This window comes from Fistularia commersonii, chromosome 16, assembly GCF_037954325.1.
Source record: "Fistularia commersonii isolate RoL2024-O1a breed Wild chromosome 16, RoL_Fcom_v1.0, whole genome shotgun sequence".
NCBI lineage: Eukaryota > Metazoa > Chordata > Actinopteri > Syngnathiformes > Fistulariidae > Fistularia > Fistularia commersonii.
This window is the reverse complement of record NC_141299.1, coordinates 820,217-838,301: the sequence shown is the minus strand read 5'-3', so window position 1 is coordinate 838,301 and position 18,085 is coordinate 820,217. Positions and strand designations below refer to the sequence as shown.

The following is an 18,085-nucleotide window of genomic DNA, read 5'->3' as shown; positions in this document are numbered from 1 at the left end:
GTAACATGGAACAATAAAACGTGACTCAGAACTTACAGCAGATGGCAGCAATGTGGGTTACAGGTCTTTAAATAGCATTTTTACTTAATGTTAGAAATGTACCTGCTTTTCCGTTTGACCCGGACACCCTCATCAGAAAGATGTTTTTGTCAAGAAAGAGAAAAGTTGACATCGAGTGTAGGGGTTTCCAAGAAAAATGGACCACTTCATATTTGTTCATTGAGGTTAATAAGAAACCTGTATGCTTGGTGTGGATGCAGCAAGTTTCGGTGCCACTATGAGATTCGCCATGGCAAAAAATACAAAAAAATGAATGGAGAACTGAGGCATAGTGTTGTTGAAATTGTACTTGTCTTCATGAATCTCATGGAATTTTGGGCGGGTCTAGGTTTTGGTGGCTTGTATATGAAGAGTTGATTGGGAGAAATCAGGTAGAATGGGGTTGTTATGTCGTTCATTGAGGATTACCTGGATTGGAAGCCTTCGGCGGTTGATGGGATGTTCTTGTAGAGTTCTGATTACCCCCAGGATGCAGATGGGCCTTGTCAATGTGTATAGATATTTGCACCCTCCAACTACCAAAGATCCACCATCAGAACCAGCTTCCATCCATGGGATCCAACAGGTTTTCAGTCCTTGCCTGGCTTTACCTTTTCACTTTCCAATAGGGTTTCATTTGTTTCATCCAATGACAACATTCACTTTGGCAGCAGAGCTGAATGAAAGATGAACACATTAAAACATCGGGTTCAGTTCAGAAACGCAATAAATTTGCATTTTGGGGTTTTATTCCTGTTCACCAAACAACACAACGCAGGAAACCCTCTGGCTCAGATTCTAATCAGATTACAGGTATTTTTGTTCTCCAATGACTGATTCGACTGAGTGCGTGAAGGTGTTTCGGATTTGCACTTCTCACTCTGGAATACCATAGAAACTACATTGGAAACCATGAAGTGCATCAACCTTAAAATTTAGTACTCGATGTTCTGACGTTGCAGCCGGTGAAAAGGAAGGTCAAACCACTCCACCTGTAGATGATCGATGTGGCTAGCCAGTAGTCCAGATGTGTCATAAAAAAGGCTCTGATTTCCGCATCTGCTTTAACCTGTGGGATGCGTGTGTGGGAGTGTGTGTGTGTGTGTGTGTGTGTGTGTGTGTGTGTGTGTGTGTGTGTGTGAGAAATTGATTGCAATCAAAGTCCTGATGACGGCAGCGTGCGGAACACCACGCTTCCCCCTTCCTCACTTCCTGAACCCCACCGTCGTTCTTCTAACCCCTCCACCCCCAAGCTTGCTTTCCGTTCTTCTCACCGCGGCATCCGTCCTTCCCGGCGATGATGAAACCCGGTGTAATCGTAGATCCATACACATGTTTTCCAGATAACTCCTCCTTGACGTTGCGTTGTTTCCTCATTCTTCTCACCCAGATTCTGAGTAACAGGAAGGGGCTGCTGCCGGAACCCAATCTGGCCCAGCTGCTGACCAGCATGACCAACCCGGCAGCTCTGCAGATCCTCATGAGGCCCTATCACACCGGGAAGAGAGGAGGTGAGGCTGCTTCTCAGAACCCTCAGTGAATGACAAATTCACCCACAGATTTTTTTCCCATCACTCCTCTTTTCTCCTCTGCATTATTCATAGAGATTTCCACGGGCACATAATTCGATATATAGATCCCAAGGCCATCTCCATTGCTTTCCTGTCACATATGGGCGGTGTGCGATGCGCAGCAGGAGATGTTACACATCGGAGGTGTGATGGGAGGCGCTTGGGGAACCGTGGGTTTCTCCAAAATCCAGAAGGAAGTGTTGTAGAGCAAAGAAAAGAGTGTGAGAAAAATCAAAAGATATGTCTGTCCTGTGAAAATTACACGTTAACAACACTTCGGCTCAAACATTGCAGCTGTTTGTTGTGATGATAGTTTGTGGCTTGTGAGTTGGATATATATGGCGCTTTACAGTGTTGTGTGCGGAGTTGAAAACACGGACATTTGTCCCAGTGCGTTATACGTTCACAACACCTCAAAAAAAAGTTTTTTAAGTTGCTGACCTGTGGGACATTATATATATATAAAAAAGTACACACGCATCAAGGGCACTTAGAGAGTTTATATGATTGATTGATTGATATTTTGGTTGGAAAGTTCAAGAAAATACTCTTTTGGAAGATTTCGATGAATATTTAGTTCACGTTAAACGTACTTAAGGCATAAAAAGACCTTTCTGGGATTCTGTTGAAACCTGGCACCGTCTTGATGAAGGAACTTATTGGAAAGCACTACAAAAACGTTTTCTCTCATGCGTTAATGTCAAATATGAAAAGTCTCCTAACCCGTAGAGCAGGGACGTCCCTCCAGTCGGACGGTTGTCGGTTCAATCCCTCTTTGTCCTTTAGCTGCTCACCTTGCGGTGTGTGTGAGTGTCTGAACGGTTGAACTACCCAGTGTGTGGGTGATGCCGCCCTCATTTGATTAATGGCTAATCAGGTATTAAAATGAAATGGTTTGACGGTTGTGGAAGGAATGAGGGGCGCAAGGGCAGGGAGCTCTGTTAAAGAGCAGCAAGCATAGTTAAAGTCTAAAATTAGGACCCTGATTAAATGTTAAAGTTATTCCAGCTTCCCTTGGTGAAGACGCTGCTGGCGTCCAGGCTTCCTTTTATCCCAGGAAAAGTAAAAGACGCTCTCGTCCGAAAGCGTCTCTAAAGGTGTGCAGTTTCCGCAGTGAACGATGACCACCTGGAAATCACACAGACGCTCCGATAAAGACACCAGTCAGCAACAGAAATGACAAACACTTCTTTTTAAGTTGTGTTGCTTCGGTGTTAATTGAGAAATCCACGTAAATCCCCAGCTCTGGGAACCACCTCTTACCTGTAAGTCAGGGAATCAGGGTCATCTGATGAGACTTTTACTTAATTCCACTCTATAAGAATTTTTGTTTTGCACCTTGTTATAACGCTGCTCCAATTCTTGTTACTGATGTTGCCCAGGAGTCTGTGCAACTGCTCACTTTCAACTGCCTTACCATGAATAAAAGCTTGGTGGAGTTTGTTCGAGGCCTTTTTCTCAAGACAGTATAATTTCCTTGGCTTTAGAAGCGGTGATGTCTAAGGATGAGCGCTCACACCAGGCGATAAAATCACTCACCACCGGTATCTTGGAGCGACACAATCACAGTGTTGTCTGCAAATGTCGTTATTTTTCTGTTGGCATGCTGACTTTAGCACTCATTTGTGTATAAAATGGATGAAAAGTGGTGAAAGGACACATATTACACCATTTACCCTCACCCGCTGAGGAAAAAGTAGTACTGTAATTTATTTTATTTTATTTTGATGTTCATAATTTGATGCTGCTAACCCATGTGCCCCCCGATTGCCCAATGGAGATGAATAAAATTTATTCTGATTCTGATTACCCAAGCTTGTACATGCTGGTAAGATGATGTGCTACAATGTGTTTGTTTATGGTTAAAAGCAAATGAAAACTCGATAAAAAGCAGGCGTCTCTGCAGCTGACTGGAAGCCTCTAATAAAAGCAAAAGCTTTGTAAATGTGTCCCTGCTGCAGTTTCTGCAGATTTTCTGCTTCTTGAAAGGAAACTACAGGCCGTAATGTGATCTTGGGGTCATGAGATGAACCAGCAACCAGCAGATATTTGCATTAAACGTATTTGCAGTTAATGATTCTGCTCGTGAGGATGTTATGTGTGTTTGCATTTGGTGGAAAACAACATTCAAAGAAGTGAATGAGTTCAAACGCAGCTTTGACTTGCGTATGTGTGTTTGCAGGGAAATATGGCCGCCACACCAGCCTGCCCTTCCTGAGGCCGCCGCTCACTACGGCTCTGCTCACACTCGGGAAAGCGCATCAGGTCAGAGATGCATTTGCATGCCAATGCAAATTAATATGTTAGTTCATTTGTGTGTGTGTATGCTTACGCGTGTTGACACCTTGGGTCTCCCTCCCCCTTGCAGAGCGTCATGCTCGGAAACGGACTGGTTCTCCAGAACCTCTTGCACATGCAGCTCGCTCAGCAGCAGCTCCTTCACATCAAAGACAAACGCATCAGCAGCGTAAGAGACCCCCCATACATGTGTGTGTGTGTGTGTGTGTGTGTGTGTGTGTGTGTGTGTGTGTGTGTGTGTGTGTGTGTGTCTCTAGATCATCAGGAACTTTATTAACCCCAGTTGTAGCAGGCAGGCACATTCACTCATTATGAGAGATAGCATGACAACATGGTTTTCGCATGGGAATACGTGTGTGTGTGTGTGTGTTCCTATGCAAATGCACAGACACATATATATTTTTTAAATTTATACATAAATGCATATATGATGGGATGGTTACATTCCTAGTGTGTATGTGTGTGTGTGTGTGTGTGTGTGTGTGTGTGTGTGTGTGTGTGTGTGTGTGTGTCTCCGGTTTGCTATGACCTGCACAGGTTAGCATTCAGGTCATGCTCTTGCACGTCCATCTTAACGCCTAACAAGAATAACAACATCCAAATATGAAGCTATTTTTTTTTGTCTTTTATAAAAACCATAAACCTTCTCCAATCCTCCCTTTGACTTCGATATATGAAAAAAAAACCTGCTGTTTTTAAAATGTTTGCTCTCTCCCTTCTTTTGCTGTCATGCTGTTTTCTTCCCCCCGATGCATCCTCCTTCTCGTCAGGCCTCCAGCTTGCTCGGGGACCCCTCCCGGCTGCTGATGCAGAAAGCCCTGTCTCTGAGGGCTCCAGGCTTGGTGCCCCTGGGGAAAGGCCTGCTTGGAGACTCGCCCTCAGGTCAGCAGGTCCTTCATCCGTCCCTCAGCACTGTCACTGGTGTTCAAATGAGAGTGGTTTTTTTTGGATTTGCCTCTTGAAGCTCCTCTCCTCCTCCAATATGTATTTCATACTGTTAAATCTAACTACATTATTCTATGTCAATGGAGGTTTTCAGTCATCCCGGTCATGGTGACTCTTCTTGTCATCACATCTGGACTTGAAGACGTTTCAGTCCTCATCAGAGTAGCTTCTCCAGTTCTGTTGCCCTATTATGCAAATAGAAGAGTTGATTGGTAGAAACTAGGAGGACGTTAGGTGGGGGGACAGAGGTACGGCTTCTTGTTGATATACCTGGACTCGATTCTGAAAAAGTGAAGCTAAACTTCTCAGAATGTGAAACAAAGGAGTGAAACCTGTTGGATCCCATGGACTGAAGCTCACATGGAAGTTTCTGGGGGTGGGTCTGTTGGTGGATCCTTCCTTGTTGTTTGGGGGGTGCAGGAGGTCCTGGTCCGGTTGTGCTTATCCATCTTAGTATTGATCGCAGTACAGCATTATGTATTGGTGAAAGGTTTTTCCTGAGTACCACCTTCCTCTGTCCAGAGACGGAGGAGCGCCATTGTGCCTTTGTAGATCTAGAAAAAGCATACTAGTGGGTGCAAGAGATGAACTATGGTATTGTATGAGGAAGGCTGGAGTGGCTTAGGTGGTGCAGGTATTAGGTGGTGCAGGACATGTATGCTCGCTGTAAGATGGAAGCGAGGTGTCCTGAAGGTGTGTTAGAGGAGTTCAAGGTTGAGGTGGGACTACATCAGGGATCAGCTCTGAGCCCCTTTTCATTTGCTGTGGTGATGGACAAGCTGACAGATGAGGTTAAACAGAAATTTACATGGACCATGATGTTTGCAGGACATTGTGAGCTGTAGTGAGGGCAGGGAACAGGAGGACTTTGGCCGAATGTCGAGTCTGATAGTTAACATGTTTTATGCATGATGGTTCTGTTAGCAGAAGCTAACAATAGCGGCCAGTCAGGAGTATTGGGAAGTTAAACCTTGTCAGTGATGGATACCAAAATAAAGAAACAGGAAGTGTTTAATAGAAGATAAAAGTCTTATTGGATGTGAAGGCAAAAAAGAAAAGAAAGAGCTGTTGACATTGATTCATGGAGTGTTTATGCTAACGATGTTTTTGCTAGATTACACCGTCTGAACGAGTCTAACTTTGAAATAGCCGCAGTGTGTGTTTGTGTGCGTGCGTGTGTGTGTGTGTGTGAGGAGGATGCCACGTGGAGGCTCACTCGGGATTTACTGGAAGCTGTTACTTCCCATCCAAGCTGTCACCAAGAGTAGACATGGGCGCCATGCATGATTCAAATATGGCTAACTGTTCATGACATTGTCCCACATGATACCTCAACCTCAGAAAAGTATTTTAAATGGAATGGTGTGTGTGTGTGTACTTTTATTGTATCTGTAATGCAGTCTTCTATCGGTGGTGGGACTTAGCTCGAGGCTAGTCACAGCTAATTCTTTCATTGTGTTGCGGTGGCCATTTGTCACATAAACATTAGCTCTGCACAGGTATGACCCCTCGACTTTTGGTGCACTTTTTAAACCGCATCTTGTGTTCACTTGCTTGAACGACACGGGCCCCGGGCCCAGACGCCTCGGTCTCTGCAGAGACAGCGGGCAGTGCGTTAATGCCTCCAGCTGTCTTTGCGGTTGTTCGCCATCCAGAGGAGACGCAGACCCTGATGGTCATCAGCAGATGGCGTCTCACCGGCTGGAATATCCTGTCACCTGATTAGCTGCGCTGCACTCGCAAAGCTTTCCCATATTTCATGTTTTGACTCTCTTTTGTATGCCCCCTTCCTTCCTTCTCTCTTTTATTTTCATTTCCATCTGACAGATGTGGGTCAAGACTCGCTGTCTTCCCAGAATCCGCCAGTGGTGGTATCTGCGGCGGGTGTGATGCCGTACCTCCAGGGTCGGGCCGCAGGGGGAGAACAAAACGCAGGCCACTCTGTCTCCGCGACCCCTCCCGCTTCCACCTCCTCAACCTCATCTTCGTCCTCTAGCGAAAGACAGCCGGCTCCCCCCGGGACCGTGCTGGGCTCCCAGCTGCAGGCGCAGCAGAGCTTCCCCCTGGGCATCAGCAACCCAGGCCTGGCTCCCCAGAAACCCCAAGGGGGGGTTTACACATCAGCGGGCCAGCACACTAGCTCAGACGGCAGCCCAGCGGTAAGCACGGCCGACACCAACGCCTCCCGCTTTCTGTATTCACTCTGTCTCATCTCAACGACGACCTTTTGCGAAATGCTAAAGTTATTTAGCAGCTGATTGCGCTGGAAGACGATAATCAGGGATGCTGTCTGATTAGCTGCGTTGTATTTTGTTGTTTTGCGGTTAAATTTTCAGTGTGTGCGCTTGTGTGTATGCATGCAGGTGAAGGCGGATGAACTCCACGGAGCTACAAATAACGGGTTCATTACACATCCCCTATTTCGTTTGCTAGCTTTATAGTGCAGGGAATTAGTCCATGGAGGTTCTCAGTCATCCAGGTCACAGTGAAGTCTTGTTATTGCGGTAGCTGGACTTGAATGTCTTCTTTCCAAATGAAGAAGCCTCTCGGACGAGGGGTAAACATCTTGAAGTGGAGAAAGTCAAAGTCAGCTTTTTGTGAATTTCTCCTTGACATAAAGAGGAATCCACAAGATGTTTCGCACAAGCCCACGGTGACATTAAATTACCAAAATAATAATACTACTAATAATAGAGTGCAATTTAGCAGTGAAGGGCACTGTTACATTAAACTACCAGGTGTGAGGTATCAAGTGCACACAGATAAAGACCGATGTTTGACGGCATGAGTAGGAGCAGCAGAGGGTTTTTTTTTTTGTTTGCATTTGAGTGCAAAGGTCAGTATCGTGTTTACTGGATTATAAGTCACTCGGGAGTATATGTCGCACCAGCCAAAAAAAAAAAAAAGTAAAATGAAGAACATAAGACGCACCTGACTATAAGTTGCATTTCTACTGCTCGATTGGCATCTTTGGCTGCATATTTCACAGCGTTCAACTTGTCATCTGTAGAATATGATTTTCCTTTTAGGGGCATTTTGTCACGGCAGGACTCGGAACCACACCACCAGAACTGGAGTTTGAGAGTCTCTTTATTTTTTGATCGGGATTTTGCAGGGTCGGGGTCCGAAGGTCCAGGGTAGTCTCACAAGGTTGGGTGGAGAATTGCAATTCTCCGGCGCCAGACGGAGCATGCCACTGCTCTTTAAAAGAGATCTTGATGAGCGGCAGCTGGTTATTAATTGTGATCAGGTGTCTCGTCTCGGCTGCCGAGAGGAGATCCTGACAGTGCGCCTCCCGGCGCCCCGTGGAGCCAGCCTGGGTGGAACTGCCGGATTAGTGAGGGGTCCAGAATCCGCCGAGCCGGAACCCAGGACCTCTCCTCCGGGCCATAGCCCTCCCAGTCCACCAGATATTGCAGCCAGGGGAACCCGAGCGCCAGGGGGGAGTGAAGTCCCGACAGGATGGCGAAGGAGATTGACTGAGTGGTTACCTCGTCCCTGGCGGGCCCCGGCTTTTCCCTTCTTGGCCAGGCAGGTGGTGGCGTAGTGGCCCACCTCACCACAGTAGAGGCAGGCATTCCAGCACCGCCGGGCAGTCTTCTCAGCGGTGAGGTGCGCTCGGCCCAGCTGCATGGGCTCCTCCCCCGATGCGGCGGGACTCGGGGCCGAGGGCACGGGCCGGAGGGGAACCCTGGGTCCTCCTCTCCCGCCTTCGCTCGCGGAGACGATAGTCTATTCAGATGGCAAGGTTGACCAGGGCATGCAGGTCCGGTGGTTCATCTCTCGCTGCCAGCTGGTCCCTCAGCTCCTCATTTAGTCCCCTCTGGAAGGTGTATCGCAGCGCCGAGTCGTTCCAGTTACATGCCGCCGCAAGAGTCCGGAACGCGACAGCATATTCGGCCACACTCTGTCCCCCTTGGGTGAGGTCACCCAAGCATCGTCTCCCTGGAGAGGGTGGTCAACGACCTCCCTCATCTCCGTGGTGAAGGCGGCATAGGACCGGCACGGCGGTCCGTTCGACCGGCACGGCGGTCCGTTCGACCGGCACGGCGCCGACCCCCAGCTTAGTGCAGCGCCGGTGAGTAGGCTGATGGTGTAGGCGATTTTTTTTTTTTGTTCGTCCGTTTGGTAGGTCATCGGCTGTAGACCAAACACCAGGGAGACCCTTTTTTTAAAAAAAAAAAACAACCCCACACTCACCTTGGTCTCCGGAGTATCACGGGGGGATCTGGCACATGAGGTTCCTTTGCGGGAGGATGTCGAGGGGCTGGTTCCAAAACAGGGGCCGGTGGAGCGGGTGGATTCTGCTGTTGCGACAGCTGGGCTAGAATCGAGGAGATCTGGCCCAACTGAGCGTTGATGTTCTGGATCTGGTTTTGATTTAGAGAGGAGCTAGGTCGCATATTGGCCTCTCGTGTTGTCCCATCCTCACAAGGTCGGGTAGAGAATCCCAATTCTCCGGCACCAGACGGAGCGTGCCACTGCTCTTTAAAGAGATCTTGATGAGCGGCAGCTGGCCGCTGCCACAGCTGGCGCTGATTATTAATTGTGATCAGGTGTCTCCTCTCGGCAGCTGGCAGGAGATCCTGAAACATTTCTGTTCAGTCTTTCTCAGTTTTCTTTATATATTGACGTGTAAATTTTGAATTTTCCTTGGTACAGGAGTAATAGGAGTGGCAGATAGTGGCACACAAGCCGAGTGCACCTGCGCAGATGCTAATGTGAAAATAACAAATGTGAAATTTTAATATATAAGTAGCACTTGAGTATAAGTCGCAGGACCAGCCAAACTATGAAAATAAGTGCAACTTATAGTCCTAAAAATACGGTAAGTAGTAGCCTATTGTTTTCTGATTTGATTACAATTGTCATGACAAGAAAATGTCAACAAGCATTAATTAGCTCAAGCGAACTGGTGGTGCACCGGTTAGCACTTTCGCCTCACAGCACAAAGGACTCCGGTTCGATACCTTCTCTTTGTGGGGTTTGCATACCTGAACCGGGTTCTCCGGTTTCCTCCCACTGTCCAAAAACATGCAGCTGGTTAACTGGAAAAAATGGCCACAAATGGGGGCCAATGTTGTCTGTCTTTGTATGTGGCCGTGCTATTGACTGGCGACCAGTCCAGGGTGAACCCCGCCTCTCGCCCTATGACAGCTGCCAGATGAGCGGCAGAAGATGGATGGATGAATAAGCTTAGCTAATGACAGCAATGCAGGCATTTGTCTGGACACACTCGCATTTCTGCAGCAGGTTCCTCCGCGAAGCGAACGCAGCGAGGGACCCCGCTTACCACATAACACCCCATCACCCCCGTGCTGCGGAGGCTGGAATGAATCAGCAGGAACCCTGTGGGTGCGCAGGGCCAGGATTACGGTTGGACCTTGTACTTAACAGGAGGGGCTGCAAGGACAACATGAACGTATTACTGATACAAAAATTGTAGAACAGGACTCTGAGATTTCCCCCGTGGGTGAAGGGTTATTACCACCTCTGTGGATTTCTGAACGAAACACAGGCACACAGTCGTTCCAGTGCCTGTGTGTGAGGAATGAACTCCACTGTGACAGCCTTGTGAAAAGTCCACCTGAAATGTGGCTGTGGAGCTGTTGTGCAAATCAAGCTATGATCACCTCGGCCCCTGGAAGAGAGATGAGCATCGCAGTGTTGTTCTAAGCTCTCTCCTTGTCACCAAGTTACATTGGAGCAGTGCTTGCTCGGCCCGACTTTCTGATATTGCCGTGCCGTTTAAGTAAGTGCGATGCTAAGACCGCTGTCCATGTAAGGAGGAGTTAATCCCAGCATCACCCCCCCCCCATGCCATCTGTTCTCCGCTAATGGAGCAAACGTGTGATTACCAGAGAATCCTCTCAAGTTTCCGCGGCCTTGATCACTCCTGCAAGAGCTCAGTGGAGATGTGGCGTCAGGAGATGTGTGTGATGGATCATTTAAACGTGTTTTCATGCAGAGGTGTGTTCCTCTTTCCAGGTGAGCAGCGGTCAGACCTCTCTGTTGGGTGATCCTCCTAAAGACGTCCGACTGCCTTCTAACCCCTACCTGAATCTGGCCAGTGTCATGCCAGGAGTGGTCCTTCAAGGTGCACACACACACACACACACCTGACACACATACATCTTTTTTACGATCAGGTTCTCCCAAACGTCCTCTGAAACGGCAGCTGCACCTGGCAGAGAGCTTCACCTCCAATCCCATAACCTTAAAAGTTAATGTTTAAGAGTTGGAGATGAGAATGTGATCCGAAAACTGGACTTCATGGTCATCTTGTTGCTATGGTAGCAAGGGGAGGACCACCATCATGCCCGCATCTTCTCTAGATGGACAAGAGGTCCTGCTGGAAAGTTCTGGCTCTATGCACGGCACAGAAGATATTTAACAAACTTTATAAATGGTATTTTTGGTCAAGTTTAAAGTCACTTAATTAAATTAGCTCCATTCTACCTTCTTGTGTGGTCAGAAGTACAGTCCTCCTCGCTGTAAATGTAAACAGTGACACCCTCGCGGGAAGGTCCAGTCACATGTAAGGCTGCCTCCAGAGCGATCATCTCCGAGTCACTTGGAAACCCTCGAAAAGACGAGGGCTGAAACATTTTTCACATTTTCCCTCCGGTATCTCAGACGTCGAGGGGGTCTGAGATGTTTGTCCTGTTGTGGGTCCTCCAGGTGCCGTGGGCAGTAAGGCCCAAGGAGGACAGCCTGCCTCAGGGATGTACGGCAGCTCAGTTACACCCGTGGCCTCCCAGGGCAGCAGTTTCCCCCACGGCGCGGCGCCGGTGGCGACGGCGCCTACGACCACTGCGCCCTACAGCGCCGACACCTCCAACGACTACAGCCAGTACAACCAGCCGTACACCCAGGTACTGTACTGCAGTACTGTACCCAGGTACTGCGCCGCAGACAACATGCAGATAAATCTTTGTACCAGACAGAGCATGGTGATACAGGATGTTCCTCTTTTGCTTTCGGGGGAATTTGAGGTTTACCAGTCTGTGATGAAGTGGAAAATTTAAACAATCAAGTTACCCCAAAGGTGGTTAGCACCTCCTCCTCATGTGTCTGGAGGTTCTCAGTCATCCAGGTCATGGTGAATTCTTTTGGAAATCTTGTGGTGGCAACTAAATTTGAATTCTTTCACTTTAAGACTTTTCAGCCCTCATCCAAGAGACTTCTTCAGTTATATTGACCTGTGGGGAGTTTCCAAATACAATGTACCCATGCTCCTTTGCAGATTTTTTTGGAATTCAGTTCTCCTCTCCTCCTTGCGGACTCTGTGAAGAGGGAACTGAGCCAGATGGCAAAGCTCACAGTTTATCGGTCAGTCTCACGAGCTCTGGGTAGTGACCGAAAGAACGAGATAAAAGAAGCCAAAATGAGTTTCCTTCACAAGGTGGCCGAACTCTCCCTTAGAGATAGAGTGAGAAATTTGGTCGTCCGGGAGGAGCTCTGAGTAGAGCTGCTGCTCCTCCACATGGAGAGGAGTCAGATGAAGTAGCTCGGGCATCTGGTCAGGATTCCTCAAGGGGAAGACCCCGGACACGCTGGAGAGACAATGTCTCCAGGCTGACCTGGGAACACCTTGGGATCCCCCCAGAAGAGCTGGACCATGCTCCGGGTGCTGTCCTTGCGACCCAACTTCAGATAAGAGGTGGAAGATGGATGGATAGAATTTACTGGTGCAGCCAGAACATCCCTGGTTGGATTCTCTTTCTGGGTGGAGTCTCCATTTTCTCCCTGTGTCTGCGTGAGGTTCCTCCACGTTCCTCCCACAGTCCAAACACATGCAGGACGTTCATTGGAGACCCTGAATGGTCCAGATGTGCGAATGCCTCTGTGTCTTCACTGTGACGGATCCAGGATGAACCCCGCCTCTCGTCCAATCACAGCAGGGAGAATCTCCAGCCCAACCTTGACCCTGACTGCAGGATGGGGCTGACAGATAACCAAAAAATGAATGAATTAATTAAAGTTTTGCTGGCAGCTCCTTAAAATCAACCACAGTTGAGTCAAAGAATCAACAGTCTGCGTCATAGTATTTTACCTGTGAGTTTATTGAATGTAATAGAACCCATGAAAATTTAAAGATGGTGTGTCTCCTCAGAGTTCACCCGGTCACAGCCTCCCAGATTAAGACGTGCAGCAAAGGTTAGGAGGGGGAGATGGACGGGTGTAAGCCCGGCGAGCAGCTGGGTGACAGGGAGAGCTGTAGTGAGGGACCAGGAGGAGAAGGAGGAGGAGGAGGAGGAGGAGGAGGAGGAGGAGATGAGGATGGGAGGATTTGGCAGGCAGGGCGGTGTGTTTCCATCTGTCCCTCCCAGCTTTCCTCCAGCACACTTCTGATATTAGCTTCAAATGCTAAATAGCGCCTGGGAAACAACTCATTCAGTGGTCTGGAGATCCTCGGACAGGATGACAGAAAATGAACGATGATATGTGTGTGTGTGTGTGTTCAGGACGCCATGCAGCAGTGGTACCAACACTACCAAGCAGCCCACAGCTACAGCTCGGCCCCTCCACAGGACAGCACTGCCACAGACTACAGCAAGGAGCATACACAGGTAGCAGCCGTGTGTGTGTGTGTATGTGTGTGGGCATGCATGGATACACAGGGTTGTCAAACTGATCCAGCCCATGGAATAAATCTACAATTTGAAAAAAGACATAAAATTCATTAACTGCTTTTTTAAATAAAAATGCAGTTCCTATATTGTTTGTGAAGGATGGCCTTTTAGTCAGTGTTCACAAGGTGGCACAACACTACTTACACATGATAGCAGCCATCTGGCTTCTGGGTCTGTAAATTTCAATTTTTCTTATTGTTAGAAATTAACCTGGTTTTCCGTTGGCCCCGACACCCTCATCAGCAAGATTTAGCTGTCAAAAAAGAGAAAAGTGGACATGGAGTGTAGGTTTTTCCAAGAAAAATGAACCACTTGTTATTTGTATAATTTTGTGTAATTTGCCTGTTCTCCTTTACACTCAAACAGAGGAAAAATTTGGACTTAGTGTTAATTCCAGGTAATTATGCTATGATTTTACTTGTCCGGCCCCCTTGACATCAAATTAGGCCGTATGTGGCCCCCTGACCAAAATGAGTTTGACTTCCCTGTGTATTCCCTGTGTATTCCCTGTGCACACTTTAAACCTCTGAAAACACACTTGTCGCAAAGCTGATTTGTTTTTAACGCTGGCCATTTGTGCTACGCCAGCAAATGCTAAGGCCACCTCTAAATTCCTCTTCAACAGAATTATAATTACAAAAACAATTAAAACTAACTCTTAGTATTAACTCCTAAAAATGGAAAAGGCTCAAGTTAGCTCGCATGCAAAGCAATACCTTATCAATTACTACAAATGCCTTTATTACTATTATTTCTAATTTTATGTTCACCTGTTTAGATTTTTTTTTTTTTTTCTGCATTTTGTTATGCATGTAAATTGCATGGCATGCCAGTCGTATGGCCCTACTGACTTACAACTCTCACAATATTTATATTTATATTATATTTACACATTCTCCAGGACACCTTTCTTAGCATTTCATTTTTACTCACCCATCCCCTTCTATACACATGTTTATTTCTTTAACCTTTCTCTGCACAAGGTATATTTCTCTATTCTGTTGTCTATAAGATGAGATGTATTTTAATGACGCCATGCTTGGGACATTGTTGCAAGACATACCAGGACAAGACAGTGACAAGCTGAAACTACGAGTATAAAATAAGCAGAATAAATAAACTCTGAGGTTTAAAAATGTGAAGTTTATCTTAAAAAAATTATAAAAATAATTCTATTCCACTGGAATAGCATTTACGATCTCACCACTTTGGTCCGGTTTGAATTAATACTTCTGTTGTCCCTTTTTTTAAATTTTTTCGTTGAAAAGCATGTGTAACGCGGGGTTGTTGTGTTCCAGGCTCAACCCGTCTCCACCTACGGGGACTACAGCTCCTACATGCAGGCCGTCACCCATTACTACTCTCAGCCTGCAGCGGCCGGCCAGCCCTACGCTGGCAAGGTGAGCCTACCAAGCGTTCACGCCACCAACGCACAGCTGTTCATTTCACCGCTGATAGAAATTCTTCAAACTTGGTTGGGTAATTTTATCGTTTGCGGGATCATTTGAATGCAAGATGCGTCAGCCGCCCTGCTCTTAGTGAAATCCCAAAGCGCGGGTAACCGTGGCAACGTTGGCGTACTGCTGGTTGGAAAATGCAAAGTATCGCTTTTGGTCACATCTGGTTTGAGGTAAAAAACGTGATAATAATTCACTGGAAGATGACTCAGAAATAAACAACTTTACTCTGCTTAGCATCAAAACAGCCATGTGAAACCAGTTAGAAATGAAAAAAAAAAAAAATTAAAACCAATTTGAGTTTAAGGGAGCACGTTCCTGTTCCATTAACATGTGATCCTCATTCAGACATGTGAATAGGATAAACTTAACTGATCCCCAAAGGGGAAATTCTTTTGTCAGAGCAGCGAAACAGTTATGGTGTCAATGAATATAAATATAAATAGAGAGACAATTAGAAAATAGCAAAAGACATCCACAATGAAATAGACAGCAGAGAGAATTTCATCAAGGAGAAGAATGGACAACAGAATGCGGAAAAAAAGAAAGAGTAAAAAGACAACCAAAAGGACAACATAAACAGAGTGACATTAGTAATTCGCAACAAAACTGAACTAAAATAAACAAAAATTAGCAGGATGCGAATGGACTGAGAACAACAAGGATAAAATAGACAACAGATGTAGGGCATTAAGTTAGACATTTCACACCTACTCACGCAGTATTGCATCACTCCTACCTACCTGGCGCCACAAGAGATTAAAATTTAATAGGGATGTCACGTTCAGAGGAGTGCATGTTCTCCGCAGCCTGCAGAGCAGCTCCAGGCTGACCTCCTGTTTACTTGGAGAAGGTGACCTGTCCGAGACACTGATATCCTGTTAGGGGGAAAACATCACTCTCCACAAAGCAGCTGATACCAGCCTGCCTGTGTGTTTGTGTGTGTGTGTGTGTGTGTGTGTGTGTGTGTGTGTGTGTGTGTGTGTGTGTGTGTGTGTGTGTGTGTGTGTGTGTGTGTGTGTGTGTGTGTGTGTGTGTGTGTGTGTGTGTGTGTGTGTGTGTGTGTGTGTGTGTGTGTGTGTGTGTGTGTGTGAGAGAGAGAGAGAGATCCTCACTCGAAGATGTGTCCACGGTGTTCAGATTCTCATCTCCTCAGCTCACCGCTGGATAATGAAACAGATATCTTGAGAAAATGTTTTTTTTCCCCAGTGCAAAAGAAAAACCCTGATCCGAACCAGCAGTGGTCTCCACAGCAACACGGTGCGGCCCTTATCTCGGCTGGTTCTCGTTTCCAGAAATTTAATATGCTCTTGTAATTTATCCTGTGGGGGGTGAAGGTCCGACATGGCAGGATCTAAAGATGTGGGTTGACGCCTGTGTTTCTTCTTATCGCCACTAGAGGGAAGCAAAGTAAAATAATGTGTAATGATTGGATTTGCCCTTTTAATGATGGGGTTCTTTTAAATTGCAGTAAACGTGTCACTGATCATTCTTGACATTCATCTTTGGGTTGATAGCTTTAATATTTATAAAGGAAATAACCGTGTGTGTGTGTGTGTGTGTGTGTGTGTGTGTGTGTGTGTGTGTGTGTGTGTGTGTGTGTGTGTGTGTGTGTGTGTGTGTGTGTGTGTGTGTGTGTGTGTACACCAGGAGGTGGACATGTGCAAGCCCCTGGGCATGTCTCTGCACGCCGTCAGTAACGGCGCAGCTCCCCCCCCGGCCGTCCTGCCGGCCGCCGCCGTGCTCCCGGCCTACAGCACCCTGCCCCTGATGCCCGGCTTCCTCGGGGCGCCGCACCCGGCGGCGGCAGCAGCAGCGGCAGCTGCGGCGGCGGCGGCAAACCCAGTGGCGCATACACACTCCGCTCCCACCGACTGGAATGCCTACTATTATGTGAGTACATCGGGGTTGGTGGAGCTCACTTCCAGATGGCGAGACGAGAGCATCGTCTCACTGTGCGAATCTTTTAGGGGTGATTTGAAATGTAATCTTCTCCACAAACTTCCTGAAAGTCCAAGTTTCCTGGAAAGTGAGGTGCTCAGACCTTCTATCAGGGCTTTATATGATCTCCTCATGAAGAGCATACGTTCCTGACCATTTCACAAAAGTGAAGAAAACCCTGGTTGGGCTCCTTTCTGTTTGGAGTCTCCGTGTTCTCCATGTTTCCACAGGGTTCCTCGGGGTTCTCTGGGCATCTCCAAACACATACAAGCGGTCCGCTGGAGACCCTGAATTGAATGATGTTTGAATGAGAAGGTGAATGGTTGTACATCTCTAGATGTGGAGCCCGTCGCTCAACGAACGAGGTGATGAACCATTGAAGAAAGAGGGATCTGGAAGGAGAAGTCCTCCCCTGGCTGCTAATGTGACACCAGAAACTAGTTTGGACATTTTAGGCAGGTCTGATCGAGGAGAAACATTCAGGCCTCATGGAGAACCATGATCTCCAACGAGGAAGGAACGAAGCGGACGGGTGAAGAAGCAGACCGGCCTGTCTCATATTCCTTGTCTGGTCACTGAGGTGGAGAAGTGAAGAAGGAGATTTTCATGAACCAGGTCTGGAGAAACTCCTCTTCCTGACAGCTTCTTCTGGACCTTCTCGTCTCAGAAGGAACAACAGAGAGCAAATCCCCAGGCTGCGCCAGCCGGTGTTTGACGCCTTCATCCAGCACGTTGAGATGTTGCAGATCTGACTGATGATGGTCCTCCATCAGTCAGATCAGATGGAGAAGGAGTTGATACTGAGACGGTGGTCCAGACGAAAGATTAACCATTGTTTACACAGACATTTTCCTTAATGCAAAGAAATCCTCCCACTGTTTGTCAGGAAGTGTGTGTGTGTGTGTGTGTGTGTGTGTGTGTGTGTGTGTGTGTGTGTGTGTGTGTGTGTGTGTGTGTGTGTGTGTGTGTGTGTGCGCGCACGCCCTACTGATGGGTTTTAAGACTCAGATCAAAATAGTTCTGAATAATAACAATTTGTGTAGCATTTGCTATCATTCAAACATTTGAATCAGCAGTTTCTTCCTCCTTTCTTGGATTTAAAAGTTTTCTATTGCTTTTTGGCATATCAAGGTTTCCTGCCTTAATGGCTACTTTGATTATTTAATTTACCCCTGAATCAATTGAATCATTTTTCTAG

At 47.1% G+C, this 18,085-nt stretch overlaps 1 protein-coding gene across 2 annotated transcripts in view; it reads left to right on the top strand.

Moving 5' to 3' along the window:
* The window catches only part of raver2 (ribonucleoprotein, PTB-binding 2), an 86,674-nt gene that overhangs the window by 63,255 nt on the left and 5,334 nt on the right, over positions 1-18,085 (top strand). The window contains exons 6-15 of one of the 2 annotated variants that reach the window (XM_086162447.1): positions 1,430-1,550; positions 3,793-3,875; positions 3,979-4,077; positions 4,679-4,790; positions 6,681-7,012; positions 10,842-10,950; positions 11,535-11,728; positions 13,322-13,426; positions 14,788-14,889; positions 16,597-16,839. In XM_086162447.1, the coding sequence (XP_086018573.1) occupies positions 1,430-1,550; positions 3,793-3,875; positions 3,979-4,077; positions 4,679-4,790; positions 6,681-7,012; positions 10,842-10,950; positions 11,535-11,728; positions 13,322-13,426; positions 14,788-14,889; positions 16,597-16,839 (1,500 nt within the window). Of the gene's footprint in view, positions 1-1,429; positions 1,551-3,792; positions 3,876-3,978; positions 4,078-4,678; positions 4,791-6,680; positions 7,013-10,841; positions 10,951-11,534; positions 11,729-13,321; positions 13,427-14,787; positions 14,890-16,155; positions 16,365-16,596; positions 16,840-18,085 lie in introns of those variants that run through there. The other variant, XM_086162448.1, reaches the window with a different exon arrangement.